At 40.8% G+C, this 22898-nt stretch overlaps 2 protein-coding genes, 1 long non-coding RNA gene and 1 other non-coding gene across 4 annotated transcripts in view; 3 read left to right on the forward strand and 1 right to left on the reverse strand.

The window, feature by feature from the left end:
* Nucleotides 1-22898, forward strand: part of LOC119041651 (zinc finger protein 11-like) — a 75337-nt gene that overhangs the window by 34970 nt on the left and 17469 nt on the right.
* LOC119041654 (zinc finger protein 501-like) lies at nucleotides 634-12527 on the reverse strand. The gene is made up of 5 exons (XM_037135026.2): nucleotides 12353-12527; nucleotides 8896-9049; nucleotides 6655-6781; nucleotides 3683-3756; nucleotides 634-3055 (listed from the first exon to the last, which is right to left on the reverse strand). The coding sequence occupies exons 2-5, from the start codon at nucleotides 9010-9012 to the stop codon at nucleotides 1997-1999; spliced, it is 1377 nt and encodes a 458-aa protein (XP_036990921.2). The 5' UTR covers nucleotides 9013-9049; nucleotides 12353-12527; the 3' UTR covers nucleotides 634-1996.
* On the forward strand, nucleotides 15435-17481 carry LOC128626971 (uncharacterized). Its single transcript, XR_008391082.1, has 3 exons — nucleotides 15435-15517; nucleotides 15823-15901; nucleotides 17160-17481. It is a non-coding gene; the product is annotated as an uncharacterized LOC128626971 (long non-coding RNA).
* On the forward strand, nucleotides 15609-15798 carry LOC119041670 (U2 spliceosomal RNA). The gene has a single exon (XR_005081083.2). It is a non-coding gene; the product is annotated as a U2 spliceosomal RNA (small nuclear RNA).

Below are 22898 nucleotides of genomic sequence, written 5' to 3' on the forward strand. Positions count from 1 at the left end.
TCTGTGACAGATCAACCTGTGTTGGGATGGGCCCAGAGGTTCTGGTATCAGTGAAGGGACATGTTAGGTTTTAAGTTCTCGTGGCTGCAGCATCAGCTCTGTAGACCAGGATAAGAAAATGCACATTCTACTGGTCAGGGTAGCCCAGAAAGTTCTGAGGAAGAAGAGCAGATAGAAGAGACTTGCTCACTATATTGGTCAGACAGACTTGCTATCTAAAGGCACTATTAGAATTCCTGAACATGGGAAGTATGTGTGGATTTACATTTGCACTCAAAGGTAGCTCTTTAGTATACATCTTTCCTGTGCCCCAGAGCTTCTGTCTGTCCTCTTCATCCTGACTTTCCATGTGGCGTGAACAATTCTCCTTTTGTGACAGATGAACGTAAGAATGTGTTGATATCTGAGATGCCAATTTGGGGTGGGGTTGGATACTAGAGTACCTGTGAAGAACATTTCATGTCTGGTCCCACCTGGATGCTCAATTTGTTGCACTGTAGACCAGGATTAACAAAAAGCATAAACAGGATGAATATATGGTTCCCAAAACTCAACTTTCTGAAGAAGAGAGTCTCTCTGCTTAGAATGCTAAAATAAAAGACTTAGTTTAAAAATAAAAGACTTATGGGAAGATCAGTTTGTTAGAGCATTGCCTCAAAACACAAAGGTTGCTAGTTTTATTTTTAGGGAACATACAAGAATTAACCAATGGATTAAAAAATAAGTACAGCAAATTGAGGTGATGTGCCCCATATCGTGTCTAGTATAAGTTTAAAAAGATTAGGTTTGTCAAATCTGTTCATACATGGAGAGCAAGACTCTGAGCATAGCTAACACTTGAGGGCCTGAGGGCCTGAGGGCCTGAGCCCCTGGGCCTTGATTCTAGCTACCCCTCTGTGGGATGTAAGGCCCTTCCTGCCTTGTTCAGGATGAGCCCAGGACCAGAAAGGCCAGAGGGATGTATGGATTTGGGGCTCAGGGAGCCCAGAAGAGAAGACTGGTTTAAGTTGGAAATTTAAGGCATATAAATACAGGGGAAAATCAAGCCCCTTGTTTTAACACCCACAGCATTTAGTTGTTACACCCCCACCCCCCCCCAAGAAACTTACTCAGTGCCTGCTGCATACGAGGCACATGGCCAGTGCTGTAACATGAGGTCAAGTGTCCAGGACACATTGTGGGGGTGCCTAACTCTGCTAGAAGTATAGGAAGGGTTTTCCTCAGGAGGATAATTTAATGTTGGATAAGACATCACTCATGATTAAAAGATTTGGCACATATGCTACATTTATATTGTTTCTCTACAATATGCAAGACAGGATGTGGAGTAAATTTTGAGGTTTAAAGATTTTGCCACCTCCATGTTTATAAGACTTATCTCAAGTATGATTACTCTGATGATCAGTAAGGGTTGAGGACCACTTCAATACTTGGTATATTCCCTACATTAACACGACTCCTCTCTGGTATGAATTCTCTGAGGTTTAATAAGGGTTGAGGAGTGTATAAAGGCTTTATCACATTTGTTACACATATAATGCTTTTTCACCAGCATGAATTCTATGATGTTGCATAAGGGTGGGGGACTACATAAAGGCTTTGCCACATTCTGTGGATTTATAAGATTCCTCTCTACTATGAATTTTCTAATGAGTACTAAGCTTTAATGACTGGCAAAAGACTTTTGCACATTCATTACATTTATAAGGCTTCTCCACAGTATGAATTTTGTTGTGTGTAGTAAGGGAGGAGGAAAACCTAAAGGCTTTCTCACATTATCTACATATGTAAGGCTTTTCACCAGTATGAATGCTCCAACATTTAGTAAGCTTTGAGAACCAGCTAAAGGCATTACCACATTTGTTGCATGTGTAAGGTTGCTCTTCAGTATGAATTCTCTGATATTAATGTATGAAGGGTGGCTGAATTCTTTGCCACAGTCTCTACATTTATAAGACTTCTCTCCAGTATGACTTTCCTGATGCAGAGTAAGATTTTAGGATTGGATAAAGGCTTTACCACGTTTTCTACACTTATAAGGCTTCTCTCCAGTATGAATTTTCTTATGTTTAGTAAAAGAGGAGGAAAACCTATAGGCTCTCCCACATTGTTTACATATATAAGGCTTTTCACCAGTATGAACTCTCTGATGTTGAGTAAGCTTTGAAGACTGGCTAAAGGCTTTACCACATTCTTTGCATATATAAGGTTGCTCTCCAGTATGAATTCTCTGATGCTGATTAATGTATGAAGCTTGGCTAAATGCTTTGCCACATTCTCTACATTTATAAGGCTTCTCTCCAGTATGAATTTTCTGATGCATATTAAGGTTTGAGGATTGGATAAAGGCTTTACCACATTCTGTGCATTTATAAGGCTTCTCTCCAGTATGAATTTTCCTATGCTGACTAAAGTTTGAAGAGTTGCAAAAGGCTTTACCACATTCTGTACATTTATAAGGCTTCTCTCCGGTGTGAATGTACTGATGTTCAACAAGGGTTGAGGAGCGACCAAATGCTTTACCACATTCTCTACATTTGTAAGGCTTCTCTCCAGAATGAATTCTCTTATGTTGACTAAGGTTGGAAGAGTAGTTAAAGGCTTTACCACATTCTATACATTTATAGGGCCTCTCTCCAGTATATATTTTCTGATTTAGAGGAAGACCCAAAGGCCAATTATATGTTTTACCAAATTCTTCCCATTTATCTTTTTCTCCACTACAGATGTTCTTAACATTGTTTAGATTAAATAGTTTACGGAACACTTTCTCACATGGCAAACATTTGTAAACTTCCTTCCCAATAGGAATATTTTGTTCAGTACTATTTGAAGATTGCTTCAAAATTTTGACATATTTCCTTTGTTTGTTTGTTGTCTCCACAATAGGAATAACCTGATGTGTAATGTGATTTGGCATTTGGTCACAGACGTTTTCACCTTCATAATGGTTCTTGGGAAGATGAGTATTCTGATATTTGGTAGGATTTGACCTGTGGTTAAAAAATTTTCCATCTTCATTGCACTGATAACTTCTGTCTTCATCATATGTACTCTGGTAATCAATGAAGATAGAGGCCTTTAGTGACACCTATAATTTCATTAATCATTTAACTTATTCCAAAATAATCATTCTGTGATTCCTATTAAACTATACTGGTTGTATTAAAAATCACTCGCAAGTTCATGAAAATTTTATATTGGAAGAAAACCATTATTTCTTAATGAAGTATGGTAGTTCCTTAATAAAGGGATGACTAAACTGATCACATTGAAATTTTACATGTGCATTAGAATCCACTAAGTTTTATAAATTATTAACTGAAAGTTTAATCCCACTCTCCATTTCAGACAATTGAATGATCATTCACACAACAAATTATGAGTTACTAGATTTTCTAGGCTGCTTTTAGAAGACTATATGCACTTAGAAAATTGTTTCCTTAGTATATATATAATATACACACTTAGAAAATTGGGAAATACATCAATCTACAAATGTAACTGACTTAAAGTGGGAGTTTTCCCAAATGTGTGCTATTTTTCACCTCTTTAGGTAAAAAGGACTTTATTATGAATAATTATCCCAAGTAAGTTCTGTGCATTTTGACATCCTTTTATCTTGTCTCACACTTTATCAGGTTTTCAATACGTTATCAAAGGCACAAAATTCATATCTTACCAGTATTACCTTAGAGATTAAATCTTCTATTCCTGGCTTTTGCAACAAGTCCTGATTGTGTTCATATGACATAGCTGCAATACAGAAAATAACGGATCACAGGTATCACACTCAGGTAAATGTACACTGAAATGAGAAACTATTGAATAAATTACATTATTGAGTACTTCAGAAAAAGTGTAATGTTCAAAGCAAAACCAAGAAAGGTACAATGAGAAAAAGTCACATCAAAAAAGGAAGAAATAGCCCTGACTGGTGTCGGTCAGCAGTTTCAGTGCCTACCTTCGAACCGAAGGGTTGGTGGCTCAATTCCCAGCTGGGGCACATGCCTGGGTTGCAGGCCAGGTCCCCAGTACAGGACACGTGAGAGGCAACCACACATAGATGTTTCTCTCTCTCTTTCTCCCTCCCTTCCCCTCTCTCTAAAAATAAGTAAAATTTTAAAAAAGGGTAAGAAACAGTTGCTTACATTTGGTAATAATACTGCCCCCAAATGCTTAAGATTGTCTCACCTTTAGACCAGCCCCATGAAACATCAGTTTTGAAAAATTTTCTAGATGTAATAAGTAAAATCGTAAACACTGCATCTTATAAACATATAAAACTTTTGCGCATATAAATGCATACACTAATATAAAAGTCAGTAATGGTCTAATGACCAATTACAAGTCACTTCAATATTTCCTAGATAACTTTCAATAATACAAGTCATAAAATCTTATATCCATTTTATAATATACACAACATAAAAGATATATTGTGATACCAAAGACATAAGGAGGTAGAGGTGTATAAATGGCAAGTAGTAGACAATTTTTGTATGCAACCGATGCCATCAGTTTAAAATTTATTATTCTAGCCTTAAGATGTTTTCCGTACCCCCACCATGGTAACAATAAAAAGAAAAATAATAATAAAATGATCTTAGTTAACTGATGAGAAAATTGTGTACTGCAAAATCATACTGAATCCATGTTAAAAAAATGACAGAAATGAAACATTTTGAAACTGCAAAATATAACAGCAGCCCATAAAATTAGTTGTTTACATTAACAGAAATTAACATACACACAAAAAACAAGAATGTAATTACATTATCAATGGTAAATCAGGATGATATTTAAGACTTATCTTCTTGAAAAACCTGCATGACTTATATGATGAAAGTGTAAAACATTGCTGGTCATAATTTTTAAGAAATCAATAAATGAAAAGTTTGCAGGTATCTTCAATATCAACCACCGTCATGAGTAACACAGTAAATATCTGGAGCAGGATGTTCATGACCAATAGACTACTTCACAAGAAACAAGTGGTCATTAACATCCTTTACTCTGGTAAGTCAACAACATGCAATGAAGAAAATCAAGAAAAACTAGCCAAACTGTGTATGGCCACACTAGATGTCATCTTTGTGTTTGGATTCAGAACCCATTTTGGTGGTGGAAGACAACTGGCTTTGTTACGATTTATGATTTCATAAATCATACCCCCCCAACACAAGATTTATATGACATGGGCCATATAAAAAGACCTCAGGAATACAGAGATAGGAATGTAAAAGCACGATAAACAATATCAAGGCAACTGCCAAGGCCAATGTTGGTCCTGGCAAAAAGAAGCAGTCAAGGATCTTCTGGCACTTTATTGGTGGTGATTATGTAGATTTTTCATGACAGGATTAATTAACTAATAAGTTTAAGAAAATTATCCCATGATCCTAAACTGAAATGCTAGTAGTATAAGGCCTCAGTCATACTCAACATGATCTAAACATTCCAAGAGTTAGCTATCAGCCCTGGCTGATGTGGCTCAGTGGACTGAGTGCTAGTCTGCAAATGTGAAGGTTGCCAGTTCAATTCCCAGTCAGGGAACATGCCTGGGTCTACAGTTTGGCCTAGGCTGGGGCACAAGTAAGACACAATCATTGATGTTTCTTTCTCATATCAGTGTTTTTCCATCTCTCTTTCCCCTCTCTCTAAAACTAAATAAAATATTTACAAAAATTAATATACACAGGGTACCATGCAACAAACATAATTATAGGAATAAAGTGTACAGTTAAGGGCATCGTGCCTTCTGATTTTAAAACATGTCAAAGCTGCTGTTATCAAAAAAGTATATTACAAATATTAAGACAGATGTAAATAATGAAGCACAGTGGACTAAAGAGCCTACGTACAACTTCTGGATAAGGCCAAATGACCTTCAACAAGTGTGATTATTCTAAAAATTAAGAAAAGTATTCTCATTCTGACTGAGCAGCTCAGTTGACTGGACAGTCCTGATAGACATAATGGTTTGTCTAGTCTTCAGTTAGAGCACATACAAAAAGCAATCAATGAGTACAAAAATAAGTGGAACAACAAGTCAATGCTTGTCTCCCCATCTTCCTTCTCTCTTTCTGTAATCAACAAAAATAAAGTATACAATATTTCTGGCTATATCTAAAGAAAATCTCCAACCAGAATGCTTATACCACAAAATAAGAAAAGGACATTCTCATAAACAAATAGTGTTGAGAAAGTTACATGTCCACATGTAAAAGAGTGAATTGGACCCTTTACCTAAATAGTATGCAAATATTAAATCACAATGGAAAAAAGACAAACATAAAGCTGATAACTCTAAATCTATTAAATGAAAAGGTAGGGAAAAACATTTTTAAAGATTATTTATTTTTAGAGAGAGGGAAAGGGAGGCAGAGAAACATCTATTGGTTGCCTCATAAGCATCCCCATTTGGGGACCTGGCCTGCAATTCAGGCATGTGCCTTGACTGGGAATCGAACTGGCGAGTCAGTTTCACAGGCTGGCACTCTATCCACTGAGCCACACCAGCCAGGCTGGAAAAAATTCTGATATTTTTGTTTATTCCTTGTAACACCAAAAAGTAAACAAACCAAATGAGAAAGAAAAATAAAGAAAACAAAACTCTGCAGGTTGAACAGGAAATCTAGAAGTCATCCTCACCTAGGGAGACCAGGTTCTTGTAGTTCTCCAACATCACATCCGTGTACAATTTCCACTGAGCTGGGTCCAGGAACTCTAACTCCTCCTGAGAGAAATCTACTGCCACATCTCTGAAGGTCAATGATCCCTGATGAAAAGGACACTTTTACACTGGAGCCACAGACCAACTTCATACTGTCATTCAACATAAAAACAGCTTTAGGAAAAGTGGTTTTGATCTAGGAGAGTACCCTGAATTATCTCATAAAATCATACTGACCCAAAATATTCTCTAATGTATTTTATAACACTGAGGAATGAGGATGAGACAGGTTCACAAATCCACTGCAGACCCTTTTCTTTTCATGAAAATAAACATTAAAATGAAGGAATAGACACAGGTATATAGGTTGTTGAGTGTTGTGTTTTTTTCCTTCACCATCAATTGTGGATCTTTTCCAGCTGGAAAAGACATGGTGAATTGAAAGTGTCATATTTAATTCAGACAACAAAGACCTGTAGATTTGTAAAAATGCAGATTCTGATTCAGAAGTTCTGAGATGGGGCCTGTATTTTCACATCTTTAATAAGTTCACTTTTTATTAGTGACAGCAATGTCTTTGGTGCCATACTTTTGAATAGCACACACAAAAGAAAACATAAAAGAATTCACACATGACATTGAGCTGAAGAACTTGTATAAGAGTTACAGTTCTAAATAAATAAGACACATAGAACCACAGTTTTTGAAAATTCTGTACACATAATCTTAAAGATTATTATTTTCCCTCTGTTATGAGAATAGTTTCTGAAACATAATGGGCAGACTTTGACTTTTACTCAAACTTGATCTACAACTTTTCAAAAAAACTGGCAGATACAGTGAACATGTCATGAATGTCCACAGCAGTTCTTTAACAGAAGAATGAAAGCATCTTAAGAATACAAAGACTAAGTATCTCAAATGTTAACATTTTATGCAGACAGACAACATACATATGGAAACTAAGTATAAATGAAATGTGATAGAAAACAGAATTTTCATGTCAATGAAGATTATTTTGCCATTGTGTAAATCTCATAAATCTGCTACTTATGGATGATACCCTTTGTGTTTTATAAATACAGTAAGTATAGGAACACACATGATGATAAAAGAAGTTAAAGCTGGTGTTAGTTTTTTATTTTCATATTTCTGGGTATCATTAGTAGAAAGCTATACTTAGAAATTTAACTGATTGAACATACATTCTTGTAAAGTCTTGAAAATATGAAAAGTAGAGTTAGCCTGTAGCATGTGTGGAATATAAGGAAAATTTACAGAAGAAGATCTGATTAATTAAATCCTCTACCTGTAAAGCCAATAATCTCTATGAAATGAATTGATGGCCTTCTTTTTCCAAAGGAAAGAGAAACAAAGAAGAGGGAAGTTTCCAGATGAAATGTGATCCTTTGGGCACATCTCTCAATAATTCCCTGCTGGACCCTCATTAATGATGGGAAGCTCGTAACTAAATAGTGAAGAGCACCTCATTGAGTTGATCATCAGGTGGACTGGAAGAATGGATACCAGGTGACTGAGGCACATGGGAAGACATGTCACCACTGCTGTGACATTATTGGCAAAAATAAAAATACACAAATCATTATGTGAAAATGATCATAAATGAATATTAAATTTTGCAAATGTCAATGCACATGTACCTTCCACTTTTTTCTACACAAATACTGTATTGCATTTAAACTATAAGAATTTTGTACCAAAGTAGTAAGCAGTTATGTTCTATGTGCTTTCTCCTTTGTCAGAACTCCCCTCTGCTGACCAGTAAAATGTGTATTTTCTTACTCGTGGTTTACAGAGCTGATGCTGCAGCCACATGAACCTAAAGCCTACATTTACCTTCTTTTTTGATATCCCACCCTCTGAACTCATCCCAATAGGGGTGTTGGACATGAGTGCCTTCCAGGTTGATCTGTCACAGAGGGGATGTGTTCAGTAGTTGAAGGTCATTAATTCAGGAGGGGAATTCCTCATGTGTTTGAGGAAACTGGATAAAGAGAATGCAGAAAAGGCTCTGGTACAATGGACAGAAATATATAAATTGCTGGCTTTGACAGTCATAAGAAAAAGAAAAACTAAGTAGATAAAAACAACTTCACTAGGCAAGAACATTAGAATGGAAAAAATAAAGACTACCCATTCTTAAACTGATTTTAGGAGGAAAAACAAACACAGTCTCTGGTCCAGGACACATTGTTTACCTGAGAAGCAGCCATGACACCCTGCTCCTGCTGTGGGTTGTTTTCTCCTGGAATGACATGCTGAGGAGTCACACCTGCATTTTGACACTGTGCCTTCAAAGGCCTCAGCACAGACATTTTAATCTGCTTCCACCACACTCACAGGCAGGAGAACCTGGAAACGATGAAAAGGCCACTCTCTCCTGTCCTTTGTCACAGGAGAGTCAATAACAAAGAGCTCATACATGGAGACTACACTAAGTTTTTTCTTCTTTTCAGGTGCTGTCTCCACCCACAGATGTCCAAAAACTCCTACGAGAACGTACATTGCTCTCCTAAACCCCAAACCCCATCCTGTTACTTCCTCTGACCAAAGCCTACTTCTCATTGTCACATATGCATCTAGGCATGCCTTTTCTTCCCTTTCCCTCCCATCCTGCAGATAATCTTTACCTTTCTTTCTCCTAAGCTACAAGGGCCCTTCTTCAGACTTTGTCTATTGTTCCCTGACCCCACTTCTTTTATGTATGTCTAAGTATAAAAATTTTTTTAAATAATTTTTTTTAGTAAAAAAATTTTTATAAAAAATAAAATGCATGCCGTGTCCTGGTGACTCAGTTGGTTACAGCATCTTCCTGTACACAGAAAAGGTTGTGAGTTTGATTCCAGATCAGAGTACTTATCTAGACTGCAGCTTTGATACCTGCAGGGTCCAGGCCTATTGATGTTTCTCTTTCACATCAGTGTTCCTCCTTCCCTCTCTCATCAATAAGCATATACTTGGATAAGAATTTGTTAATTTAAAAAAAAAAAAAGCTTTCCTGCTGATCCCTGAACACACCATATTATTTCCTGGAGCACTTGATTAAACGATGCTCCACCCAAGAAGTTGTCCAACTCTGTGGAGGATGACACACCTCATGTCATTTGTCAGAACTTCTCAGGTGATTTAACAAGACTCTGAAGGGAAACAGTATAGCTTTAATAAGGATGTAGACCTTAAGGTAATGAGGGCTCCACTCTGTTATAATCCTGTAGGTCTCCAATGCAGCCCATGATGAAATGGCATCTTGATCTAGTTCCCTCCTGGTGCGCATGTTGCTCCCCCAGAGCTATTTTCTATAGCACTAGGCCAGACTTATCAGACCCATCACCCCTCAGACCTCTGGGTACTGTGAGGACTTTGGGGAGAAACTTCTAAAATGACAGGCTCCCAGAGCAAAAAATTTTTCTTATTATCCAGGAAAAAACAAGTAATTGCATTAAAAACATTAAATGATAAATGCAAGTTTTGATGCTGAAACCTTTAAAAAAATACTAGCCATGAAAACATGTCTATCAAATTACATAATCAAGAGATATGCTTTTGCCCTGGCTGGTGTGGCACAGTGGATTGAGTGGGAGCATGGGAACCAAAGGGTCACAGGTTGGATTCCCACTCAGGGCACATGCCTGGGTTGCAGGCCAGGTACCCGGTAGGGGGCAACAAAAGGCAACCACTTATTGTTTCTCTCCCCCTCTTTCTCCCTCTCTACCCCTCCCTCTAAAAATAAATAAAATCTTAAAAATATATATATAGGTGGGCTTTCTGAAACTACATTTCAGGTCAATTCAGTCCATCTTTTAATATATTCAGAGAAAGGAAAAGTTCTGAGAGGAACAACTCCTTTGTGGCTCAGTTACTAATTCAACAAATCACACAAATTCATGAAAAAAGCTGCTGAATATTAGATGAATTTATAAAAATAGGTTCTGACTATTAAGATTATAGACATCCTTACCAAGAACACATTGAAATAGCCTGATATTACTGACTAAGTACTAATGTATGTTCCAACATATTATAAACAGTACAAAGTAAGCAGGGCTCAGATTTTAAAGTGGGCACGATAAATTTAAAAGAAAAACTAACCTGGAATTTTTTAAACGAGTTCTATGGTCAAAATTTTAAAATGTTGAGGCTACTTCACACTTAGAAAAGAATGTCATGTGCTAGTTAACAGATATCACCAATACTTATTTCAGAAGTGAATGACTATCTGCACAAAAACAAATACTACAGGTGTATCTCAATGTGAGATGCAAAAGGATAAAAGTAAATTCAGTGTGCTGCAAGAAAAGACAAGACCCTATGCTTTTAATGTTCCTGGAAAATATCATGTAGTGACAGACTTACTCATTTCTTCTCCCAAGTCACCTGTCTCTTCCCATCCCAGGAAATGACAAGGGACCCATGACTGCCAGACAAGTCTTTGATGTCTGAGTAAATAGAGCTTGCAATTGAAAGTAATAATTATAAAATTCACGAGCCTTACAAACTGGACATTTGTAATCCTCATTCAAATCTGTTTAACTGAAACAATTCGGCAAATGTTAAACTATATAAGATTATAAAGCCACAAGCCCACAAATCACAACGTTTTCCTCCACATCCCCTCAAGCAGCCATTCATTCACACCTGGTTTCTCCATCTTCTGCTACTTCGTATTTGTGTAAGGAACTGTTTGGGTCTCTTCCGTGTTTCTCTGCACTGTTGTCCTTTCCTGTGTTTCCTCTCTCCCTTCCCTGCTCTTTCTCCCCTTTTCTGTAACCCTGTACCTACACCTGTTCCCTCAAACAATTACTCGTTCAAACCTATTTCACCTTCACTTGCTCGTTCTCCATGATATTTCTTAATCTCCCATCTCCATACACTTGTGTCCCCTGCACATGTCTGTGTTCCCTGTGCTGCCTCAGTTACAGTCTTTCCTGTCCCCCGCTGGCTGACTCTCAGCGCTGTTTCTCACTCTGATCCATCAACTCGAACCCTCTTTTTTTCTCCGGTCTCGCTCCCCCAGTTGATCTCCTGAGAACCACTCCCTCCGTCTGAAGTGCCTCGCTCCCACGTCGGTTGGCTACTCCTCCCGCTAGTTTCCCCACATACCCTTTCACTCCTACGTAGCGGCCCGTCCCTCCCCCATCCGAGTTGCCCCCTCTAATGGCCCCTCACCGACCTTTTCTCCCCCTCACGTGCCCGCCTCTCTTTCCGGCTCCCGATCCCCTCACAGCGTAGTTCCGGCGCTTTCCCGCCGCCCCTTCACCCTCACCGCTTCCACAAATCCCTCCCCGCGTGGAGCAGGTCACCTTCTCTGGGGGACACCTTGTTCTCCCCTCCTCAGTCCCACCCCCAAGGAAAGTGCGCTTCTCTTGGATTCGGGTCTCTATTAAATTGGGACTTGAGTCAGTAGATCTCCCGGCTATGCCGAAATCTGGGCTCCAGGGAAATCTGGCCTCCGAATGGTGAGGCGGAGGGAGAAGCACTCAGGCTTTGACTGCATCTCCAGACTTAAAAGGGCTTGCGGTGGGAGTGCTGCCCAGGGAAGTGCTTCCAGCTTTTTTTAAAAAAAAAGCACGAGCCAGGTGGAGAGACCGCAGGGCCGGAAGGCCCCAAGTTTCCCAGAAACAAACATGGAGCGTCTCACGGGGACGCCAGACTCACCTCTGTAGGAGGCTGGGAGCGGGGATTCAACGTCTGTAGTAACTTTCAGGCTTCACGGGCGTAGGAAGAACTGAAAAGTCAAATTTCAACCCCAAAAGCCGAATCTTGGAAGGACCACGTGAACTTCCCTATTCCCAGCCGCGTTCGCGTCAGGAAGATACTGCGCATGCTCCTTAGGTCGGCAGATGGGCGGAGTTAGAGTTTGGGCCCAGCACCTCCTAAGTGAGGAGGGCAAGTACGGAGGAGGGAGGGGGCCCGGGAGGTGGGGTACGGCGAAGTTTGAAAAGAACCAGTCCCGTGCTGAGATGAGGAGTGCAGGGAAAGGGCAGTCACAGGGTTGCGGCTTGGGCTCCATTCCAGCTAGCTCACCTTGATTGTAGCCTTCATCGTTCACTGCTTTTCCTTAATCCACATAATTATTACTAAAATTGGTAACATATCTTTTCAAAATTACTATTTTGGTGACCCTCCAATGATTACATTTTGCCTAAGATCTTTGCCACCCCTTGCAATTTTCCCCAGGAGTGTCACCTTCCTGAGTCTGTCTATAAAATGGCTCTGGGAGGGAAAAGGGCAGGTTCTGGGGATTGAGACTGAACACAGTGCTAGGGACAGGAGGCAGCACCTGACGAAAGACCAGGCAAGTGCAGTGTCAATTAAGTAGTGAATGAGTGCCATGTATGGACGCTGGGTAGAGGCCTGAATTTCTAGAAGCTTGGCTTCCAAAGTATCTTTTTCACCTTTAAAAAGGCTGCTATTGAGCCCTGGCTGGTGTGGCCCAGTGGATTGAGCACTAGCCTGCGAATCAAAGGGCAGTCTCACTTAGGGCATGTGCCTGGGTTGCAGGTCAGGTCCCCAGTTGGGGGCTTGTGGGGGGCAACCACACACTGATGTTTCTCTCCCTCTCTTTCTCCCTTACCCTCTCTAAAAATAAATAAATAAGATCTTTTAAAAAATGCTGCTATTGAAATCAGAAAAGTTGGCATTCATTTTGCCTGTCCCCACTGAAACCAAAAAGTGAGACAAGGATTGAATCTTTATGGCGGTTTTATGCAGGTGGCTGGAGATCTGAGAAGATGGTGGGTTATGTATCCTAACAGACCGTCTTACATTTCATTTTAAGTCAGCCTTTGTTATGAGGAGAGAAAAAGTGTATGTAAGGTGTTTAAAATGGGGTGGGGGAGGAATGTAGATAAATGGTTTCTGATTAATGGTTGATGAGTTAAAAGCTGCAGTGCAGCAATCTATCATCCTTTCATCTGTTAACAGGTGGTTATTTATTTACTTACTTAAATATATTTTATTGATTATGCCATTACAATTGTTCTATTTCCCCCTTCATTCCCCTCCACCCTGCACACCCCGCCCCCACCGTTCCCCCCTTTAGTTTATGACCACGTGTCTCAAGTTCTTTAGATTCTTTATCTCCCCTACTATTCTTGCCCTACCCCCTATCTATTTTCTACCTACCATCTATGCTACTTATTTTCTGTACCTTCTCCCCCCTTCTCCTCTTCCCACTCCCCTGTTGCTAACCCTCCATGAGATCTTCATTTCTATGGTTCTACTCCTGATCTAGCTGTCCTTTTAGCTTGCTTTTGTTTTCGCTGTGGTTGTTAATAACTGTGAGTTTGCTGTCCTTTCACTGTTCATCTTTTTTACCTTCTTTTTCTCAGATAAGTCTCTTTAACATTTCATATAATAAGGGCTTGGTGATGATGAACTCCTTGAAATTGATCTTATCTGAGAAGCACTTTATCTGCCCTTCCATTCTAAGTGAAAGCTTTGCTGGATAGAGCAATCTTGGTTGTAGGTCTTTGGATTTCATGACTTGGAATACTTTCCAGCCCTTTCTTGCCTGTAAGGTCTCTTTTGAGAAATCCGCTGACAGTCTGATGGGAACTCTTTTGTAGGTGACTGTCCCCTTTTCCCTTGCTGCTTCTAGGATTCTCTCCTTCACTTTAATCTTGGCTAATGTAATTATGATGTGCCTTGGTGTGTTCCTTCTTGGGTCCAACTTCTTTGGAACTCTCTGAGCTTCCTGGATTTCCTGGAAGTCTATTTCCTTTGCCAGATTGGGGAAATTCTCCTTTATTACTTGTTCAAATAAGTTTTCCACTGGTGGCTGTTCCTTTTCCCCTTCTGGTACCCCTATAATTCAAATGTTGGAACATTTAAAGATGTCCTAGAGGTTTCTAAGCCTCTCCTCATTATTTTGAATTCTTGTTTCTTCATCCTTTTGTGTTTGGTCATTTTTTCTTCCTTCTGGTCCACTCCCTTGATTTGAGTCCCAGTTTCCTTTCCATCAGTATTGGTGTCCTGTGCATTTCCCTTCATTTCAATTAGTTTAGCCTTCATATGTTCCTCTAATTTGTGACTAAAATCAACCAGTTCTGTGAGCATCCTGATCACCAGTGTTTTGAACTGTGCATCTGAAAGTTTGGGTATCTCTTGGTTGCTTAGAGTTATGGGCTCTGGGCCTTTGAGTTCTTCTTGAGCCATGTTTTGGTCTGTTTGCACCTGTTACGTATGAGAAGAGGAGCCTTAGATGTTCACCAGGGCGAGGCCACCCAGGTCGCTGGGTTGTGATGTTGTATGTGGGGGCAAGGTAAAAGGGGGGCAATAGCGGTCCCCTTTGCTGCTTCCCGCTGCTGGGGCCTGCACGGTCCATCTCACTGCTCACTCCTTTGCCGGTTTATCTGCGAGTGAATGTGTGACTTTGGTTAGCCTGCCGCCTTGCACCCTCAGTGGGTCCACCCGTTGTTGCTACTCCACACCTGGGATCCACCCACGGCTGCCTGCGTGCCTGGGTCACGTGCCTGGGTTGGTCCAGTGGATCTTTCCTGCCTGATCCCGCTCTGCTGCTGGCTTCGCCCCTCTTACCCGTCTGGCTGAAAGGCTCGTTGTTGTCAGATTTTCGTATAGTTCAATTTTCTGTGGTTTGGCTGCGTTTTTGTTGCTAAAACTTGGTTGTTTTTAAACTTGGTAGTGAGAGAAGGCACAGTGTCTCCGCCTACGCCTCCATCTTGGCAGAAGTCTGACAGGTGGTTTTTTAATCCATGTTCTGTGCAGCAAGGTCTCTCTCCCTGGGCTTGGATACCATCTTAATTGCTTCCAGTCCTCCTGGGGCAGTGAAGTTCAATTGCTTGTGGTCCCGGACTCCAGGTGGGTCATATCTTCAGTTCCTGAAACAATAGCTTTAAGTGTGTGTGTGTGTGTGTATGTGTATGTACATAAACATTTTCTTTAGTCATTCATGGCTTCTCAGCTTTTAGGCTAAGATCAAATGTAGTATCTGTTCTAATCAGTTTAATATCTGATACGTCGTCTATCCAAGAACATAATATTAAATGGATTTTTGGAGCTGGGAGATGGAATAGAAGGTAGCTCTGTCCACTCTGTGCATTGACTTGTATTGCAGTACTTTTGGGAACGGTGCACCAGAAAAGATTTTATATATTCCTTTTTAGAGAGGAAGAGACGGAGAGAAACATCACTGTGTATTTGCCTCTTGTGTGCTTCCCACTGGGGACCTGGCCTGCAACCTGGGTATGTGACCTGACTGAGAATGGAATCAGAAACCACTTGCTTCACAAGCTGACACTCAATCCACTGAGCCACACCAGCCAGGGCTTAAGTATATTTTATTGATTATTCTATTATGTTTGTCCCATTTCCTAATCCTTCTCTGACCTACACCACCTTCCCTCTAGCATCCCTGCCCCCCGACCCCACTTAGTTCCATGGGTCATACAGATAAATTCTTTGGCTTTTCCATTTCCTATACTATTTTTAACCTTCTCCTGTCTATTTTGTATCTACCACTTATGCTTCCTATTCCCTGCATCTGTTTTCCCCATTCTCTCCTCACCACCTCCCTGCTGATAACCCTCCACGTGAACTACATTTCTGTGAATCTGTTCCTCTGCTAGTTGTTGGTTTAGTTTGTTTTTGTTTTTGTTTTTGGTTCAGTTTTTCATAGTTGTGTTTGTTGTCATTTTACTGTTCATAGTTTTGATCTCCTTTTTCTTGGATAAGTCCCTTTAGCATTTCATATCATAAGAGCTTGGTAATGATGAACTCCTTTAACTTGACCTTTTCTGTGAAGCATTTTATCTGCCTCTCTATTATTAAAAAAACACATTATTTATTTTTTAGAGAGGGGGAAGGGAGGGAGAAAGAGAGGGAAAGAAATATCAACGTGTGGTTGGCTTTTGTACACCTCCAACTGGGGACCTAGCCTGAAACCCAGCAATTTGTCCTGACTGGGAATCAAACTAGCAACCCTTTGGTTTGCAGGCTGGCAGTCAGTCCACTGAGCCACACCAGCCAGGGCTGCCTTTCTATCCTAAATGATAGCTTTGCTGGATAATCTAGGTTGTAGGTCCTTGCTTTTCATGACTTTGAATACTTCTTTCCAGCCTACCTCTGTAACTTTCTAAATGAACGTTGTCTAATAGTTTGGAAAAAAAAGTCCTTAATGTTGCCCCAGCTAGAGAGTGCAACTCTTGTCAACTGTGCTAAAAAGTGTTTTGTGCTTTATCATAGCTTGTTGTTGCATACAATGTGCCTCCTTATGTGGATCTGCAATTAAATGTATTCCTAAGCCCCCTACCAGATGGTCTAATGACAGGATACGTGCCTACAACAAAATGAATATTTGCATATGAAATGGATCTCATAGAAATAAGATAGTTCAAACTAACAGTGGGGGAATGATGGGAGACTCAAATGTTGGAAAAATTTTAGTTTCAGGTAATGGTTAATAAGCTTTGCAATCAATGTTTGTAAAAAGCTGTTGTTTCAGGAACTGAAGGCGACTTCAGCATCTTCACTCCAGGGACCATAAGCAGTTCCACCTTTGTGCCTCTGGAGGACTGCAGGCAATCAAGATGGTATCTGAGCCATTGTACTCCAGGGTGAGACACCCACTGACAAAACAGATGAAAACCATTGCCTAGGTCACAGATAAAAGAATGCTGCAGCTTTTATGTGCTCAACTATTCCCCTGAATACCAAACCCCTTAACTACACTTTTCCCCTCATAAAAAGGGCTGGCCTGAAATGAAATGTAAGACATTCTCTCGGGTACATAACCCAAAGTTTTCTCAGATCGCTGGTCATGTAAATAAAGCCGCCCATACAGAGTCAATTTCTGTCTGTACTTACTGGGTCTAGTGGTGTCAAGCAACACAAACATCAACTTTTCTCGTTTCATAACAGAATTTTTAAACCTGGAAAAGAATCTCTGGAGGCAGAGCCCATGGAATTCAGGCCTCTTCCCAGGCAGTTCCACAAGGTGGCACTCATTCACTTTCTAATTGTCACAGCTTGTATGGATTCTGGTCAGGTTGCCTGCCTTGTTTTAGAGAATCTGCCCAGACTCCCCAGAACGCCCACTTTTCCCTCCCAGTGCCCTTTTGTTTGAGAAAGGTGAGAGTCCAGAGGGAAGGTTACATTGTGTGATAAAGATCTTAGAGAAAATTTAATCATTGTAGGATCACCAAAATACTTGTTTTGAAAAGAACTCGAACAAATTTTAGGAATAATTATGTGGATAAATGAATGACCAAGGACCATTTATAACCAAGGAGATCAAGGTGGAATGGAGCCCAGACCACGCCATTAAGTCTGCCCCCGTCCTCCATTCATCTTATCCCTAGCTTGGCCTTTTTCAAGCCTGGCCTCTAACCCCTCCGCCTGTACTCTTTGCGGAAGCGCTCAGCTGAGGCTCAGACCGGCCCATCGGTGTTTTGAGTGAGGAGCATGCGCAGTGTCTTTCAGACTTGGAACGGACTGGAGAAACAAAAGGTCAGGCGATTCTTCCTGCTTTGGGTTTTCCTAGTTGAAGGTTAAATTTCCTAAGCAGGGAAAGGCTGAGGGTCACTACAGACGTTGAAATCCCTTCCCGAGCCTCCTACAGCAGTGAGTCGGGGTTCCCTGTGAGACCCTGAGGCGCGGACTGCTCTGCGTTCTTTTGTACCCCTCCCCCAGCCTTGTCAGTCTCCGCTGATGGCACTCCGACTCGGGGATCTGCGGTCCGCCCCACCTGAGACCGCCTCGTCCCCCATTAAATAAGAGGCCCGAATTCCAGGAAGAGCACACTTTACATAGGGTGGGTCCTAAGTGGGGAAATCAAGTTGTCCCGGGGAGAGGTGATCAGCCCCACGTGGGGAGGGGCTTTGTGGAAGCGGTGATGGTGAAGGGGCGGCTGGGAAAGCGGCGGAATGAGGCAGTGAGCGGATCCGGAGGACTAAGAGAGACTGACACGTGAGGGGAAGAAAAGGTCCCTGAGGAACCGTAGGGGGAGGTGGGAGGGACGTAGGAGTGAAAGGGTCAGTGGGGAAAGGAGTCGGAAGAGGAAGACGGGAGAAATGCCGAGAATACGGGGGACCCCCAGAGAGACTAGGGGAGCTGACAGGGAGAGGGGCCTGCGAGCAGACGTGGGGGCAGCAAAGAGCGAGGCGCTTTAGGCGGAGGAAGTGTTTCTGAGGGGACGAGTTAGGGAGTGAGAGCAAGGACGGAAAGGGGGTTTGGGCGTGACGGATCGGAGTGAGAAACAGCACCAAGAGTCAGCCCGCTCGTGGGGTGGCGGTGGGGTGACAGTAAAGACTAGGGCAGCAGAGGGGACACCAGTGTGGAGGGAAGGGCGGTAGGCAGATGGGAGCAATCAGAAACATCGGGAGAAAATGCAGCTGAAATAAGTTTCAGTTGTTTAATAGAACACGTGTAGGTACGGCAATAGAGAAAAGGCAAGAAAGAGCAGAGGAGGTTGGAGGGGAAACAGGAAAGGACAAAAATGCCGGAAACAGGGAAGAGACGGAAACAGATCCATACGCAGAAATATAGTACCAGGAAGAAGGGGAACCTGGATGTGGATGATTAAGTTGTGAGATATCAGCTTGTGGTTTAACATTTGCTAATTTTTTTCTTAAATACATTTGAATTAGAATTATAAATCTTCACTTTATAGGGCTTGTGAATTTTGTAATTATTTGCTCTCACATGATGTTTTTTCCGGGAATATTAAAACCATTGGGTCTCTCCCCCCTTTATTATACTTGCTTTTTTCCTACTATCTCTCACATTGAATTTATCTTTAAAAAACATATTGAGATAAATATTAGTCTGTTGGGTATCTTTTCTGTAAATAGTCATTAACTTTTAAAATAAGCATTGGTGTTATCTATTTTTTTAATTTTATTTCTTTTCAAGAGGGGGAAAGGGAGGGAGAAGGAGAGGGAAACATCAATTTGTGAGAGAAACATCAGTCAGCAGCCTCTTGCACACCCCCAATTGGGGCCCCTTCCCATAACCCAGGCATGTGCCCTGACTGGGAATTGAACCATGATCCTTTGGTCTGCAGGCCTGTGCTCAATACACTGAGCTACACCAGCCAGGGCTATTTTTAATTTTTTAAAAAGATTTTATTTAAATATTTTTAGAAGAGGAGGGAGGGAGAAAGGGAAAGAAACATTAATATGTAGTTGCCTCTTCTGCGCCCTCTACTGGGAACCTTATGCACAACCGAAGCGTGTTCCCTGAGTGGGAATCAAACCAGCGACCCTTTGGTTCACAGGCTGACACTCAGTTCACTGAGCCATACCAGCCAGTGCGGGAGTCTGTTATTTTAGAAGTTTTTGCCCTAAATCCTCACAGTACCCAAAGATCTGAACTGTGCTGGTTCTGATATCTCTGGTCCAGTGACACAGAAGACAGTTCTGGAGAAGTAATGCAGGCACCAGGATGGAACTAGATGAAGATACTATTTCATGGGCTGCATTGCAGACCTGTAAAATTATAGCTTGGGGGGGGGGCTCCTTATTCCCTAGGGGTCTGATGGTTGTTAAAGCTACACTGTTTCCCTTCAGGTTCCTATTACATCACTGAGAATTTTGAGAAATGTCATCCACAGAGCTGTACAACTGCTCTGGGTGGAGCATCATTGTTTATTAAGGTGCTCCAGGTTATGCTAAGGTGCAGCCAGGAATTTGTAGGAGTGCTTTGGGATGCATTTTTTAAAAAATAATCATTCATGGATATACTTATTGATTATAGAAACAGGAAAAGAGAGAGAAACATTGATGTGAAAGAGAAATATCGACGGGCTTTCTCCCACATGCATCTCGAAGGGTATAGGACCTGTAACCTAGGTAAGTTCCTTGACCAGCAATCAAACTCACAAAGTTTTGGTGTCAAGAAGGTGTCAAGAGACAGTCAAGAAGGGCCCTTGCAACTTAGCAGAAAGAAAGGACAAAGATAATCATTAGGTTGAAAGGGAAGGAGAAGAGGGAAGAAAAGGTATGCTGGCATGCCATTGTAAGAGCTGTGAGCAGACTGGTCAGTGGAGAGAGTGGGGTGCTCTGCTGGGTTTGGAGTTCAGGAGAGCAGCATGCATTCTCATTGCTGTATGAGTTTATGTGGACCTAAGTCTAGGGGGAGAGCACCTGAGAGAAAGAAAGAGAAAACTGCCAGCGTGCTCTCTATTTACGAGCTTACTGTTCCTGACTCTCCTGTGACAAAGGACGAGGGAGGATAACCTTTCCAGCATTTTCAGGTCCTTCTGCTTGTGACTGTGCTAGAAGCAGATTGAAAAGCTGTGTGAAAACCTTCAAAGCCATATCCTCAAAAAGAGACGTGAATTACTCAGCATATCGTCACCTGAGAATACATCCTGGAGCAGGACCAGGACAACATGGCTGCTTCTCAGGTAAACAGCGTATCCTGGGTCAGAAGCTATGTTTGTTTTTCTACCTAATATGAGTGGATTTAAAACCTGCAAAATTTATTTCTCTGTTTCTGATGTGAGGTTATTTTTACCTACTTTTTTTCTTCTTACGATTATTAAGGTCACCAGTTTATATACTTCTCCCCTTTGTCCCAGAGCCTGTATTATCTTCATCCAGGCTGCCAAAGGCCATGAAGAATTTCCACCTGTAATTAATGATCTTCAGTTACTAAAAACATCCCCTCTGTGACAGATCAACCTGGGAAGGCACCCATATCCAGCACCCCTGTTGGGATGGGCTCAGAGGCTTGGGTATTGGTGGAGAAGGGAATGTAGGTTTAGGTTCATGTGTTTGCAGAATCAACTCTGTAAAACAGGGATAAAAAGTGCTTATTTTACTGATCAGGATTGCTCAGAAAGTTCTGACAAAGAGGAGTAGATAGAAGAGACTTGCTTACTAGTTTGGCACAAAAGTCTTTCTGTTTAAATGTACTCACTATTTAAGTGCCCTGGCTGGCGTGGCTCAGTGGATTGAGCACTGGACTGTGAACCAAAGGGTCACTGGTTCCATTCGCAGTCAGGGCACATGCCTGGGTTGCCAGCCAGGTCCCCAGTAGAAGGCACGTGAGAGACAACCACACATTGATGTTTCTCTCCTCTTTCTCCTTCCCTTCTCTCTAAAAATGAATATAATCTTTAAAAAATAAAGTAAAAATAAATATACTACAGTATTTGTGTTTGACATGTGAGAGGTACATGTGCATTGACATTTGCAAAAAATAACGTTTGTGATTATTTTCACATAATGATTTTTAAAATTTTTTTAAAAAGATTATAAGAAAATATTTTATACAGAGGGGACGAGAGGGAGATAAAGATGGAAAGGAACATTGATGTGCAAGAGGAACATCTATCCGTTGCCTCTTGCATGTCCCCTACCAGTGACATGGCCTATAACCCTGGCCTGGGCTGAGAATGGGTTTGAACCATTGACCTTTGGTTTTGCAGGCCAGCACTCAATAGCAAGGCCAGTCATTCTTTATTTGTGTTTTTTTTCTCTTCAGTAATGTCACAGAAGTGATGACATGTCTTTCCATGTGCTTAAGTCACCTGATACCCATTGTTATAGTCTACCTGGTATTCATTTGGCTGAGGTGGTCTCTTCACTATATAGTCAATAGTTCTTCTTCATTATTAACAAGGGCCTAGCAGGGAATTATTGAGAAATTTGAAAAAACCATTACATTTTATCTGGAAACAACCCTCTCTTAGTTTTTGTTTGCTTTGGAAGACGAAGCCCCTATGTTTATTTCTTAGGTATCATTGGCTTTTGATATGGAAGATAAAATCAGTCAGGGTTGTTCCTGTAAGTTTTCATTATATTCCACACTCATTTCACAGACATACTCTATCTACATTATTGCTTTTTGTATTTTCAAGAAAGTTTACAAAAATAATTTTAATGTATGTTGCATTCTTTTAAATTTTAAAGGAAATAAAAGGCTAATAAACACTAGCTTTAATTTATATTTCATCATTATGTGCACTCCTCTTTTTATTTTTAAAACAAAAAGGTATCATCCACAAATAGATTTATGAGATTTATAGAATCACAAATCTTAATTTTATTGACATAAATATTCTGTTTTATATCACTTTTCATTTGTACCTAGTTTCCATATGTATATATGCCTGTGTACATAAAATGTTAACAGTTGAGACATTTAGTCTTCTTACTCTCTTAAAATGTTTTTGTTCTTCTCAGTTACAGAAACTTAGTGAACATCCATGAGGTCTCTGTGTGTATTTGCCTGTTTT

This window comes from Artibeus jamaicensis, unplaced genomic scaffold (genome assembly GCF_021234435.1).
Source record: "Artibeus jamaicensis isolate MK-2021 breed Jamaican fruit bat unplaced genomic scaffold, CSHL_Jam_final contig_2566, whole genome shotgun sequence".
Taxonomy (NCBI): domain Eukaryota; kingdom Metazoa; phylum Chordata; class Mammalia; order Chiroptera; family Phyllostomidae; genus Artibeus; species Artibeus jamaicensis.

Excerpts from the sequence above, each read along its gene's own strand:
- LOC119041654 (XM_037135026.2), bottom strand. The coding sequence starts at position 9,012 with ATGTCTGTGCTGAGGCCTTTGAAGGCACAGTGTCAAAATGCAGGTGTG. Across the intron at positions 6,782-8,895 it reads GTGTCATGGCTGCTTCTCAG|GGATCATTGACCTTCAGAGA; the intron begins GTAAACAATGTG and ends CCTTTTCATCAG. Across the intron at positions 3,056-3,682 it reads TAATCTCTAAGGTAATACTG|AGTACATATGATGAAGACAG; the intron begins GTAAGATATGAA and ends ATTGATTACCAG.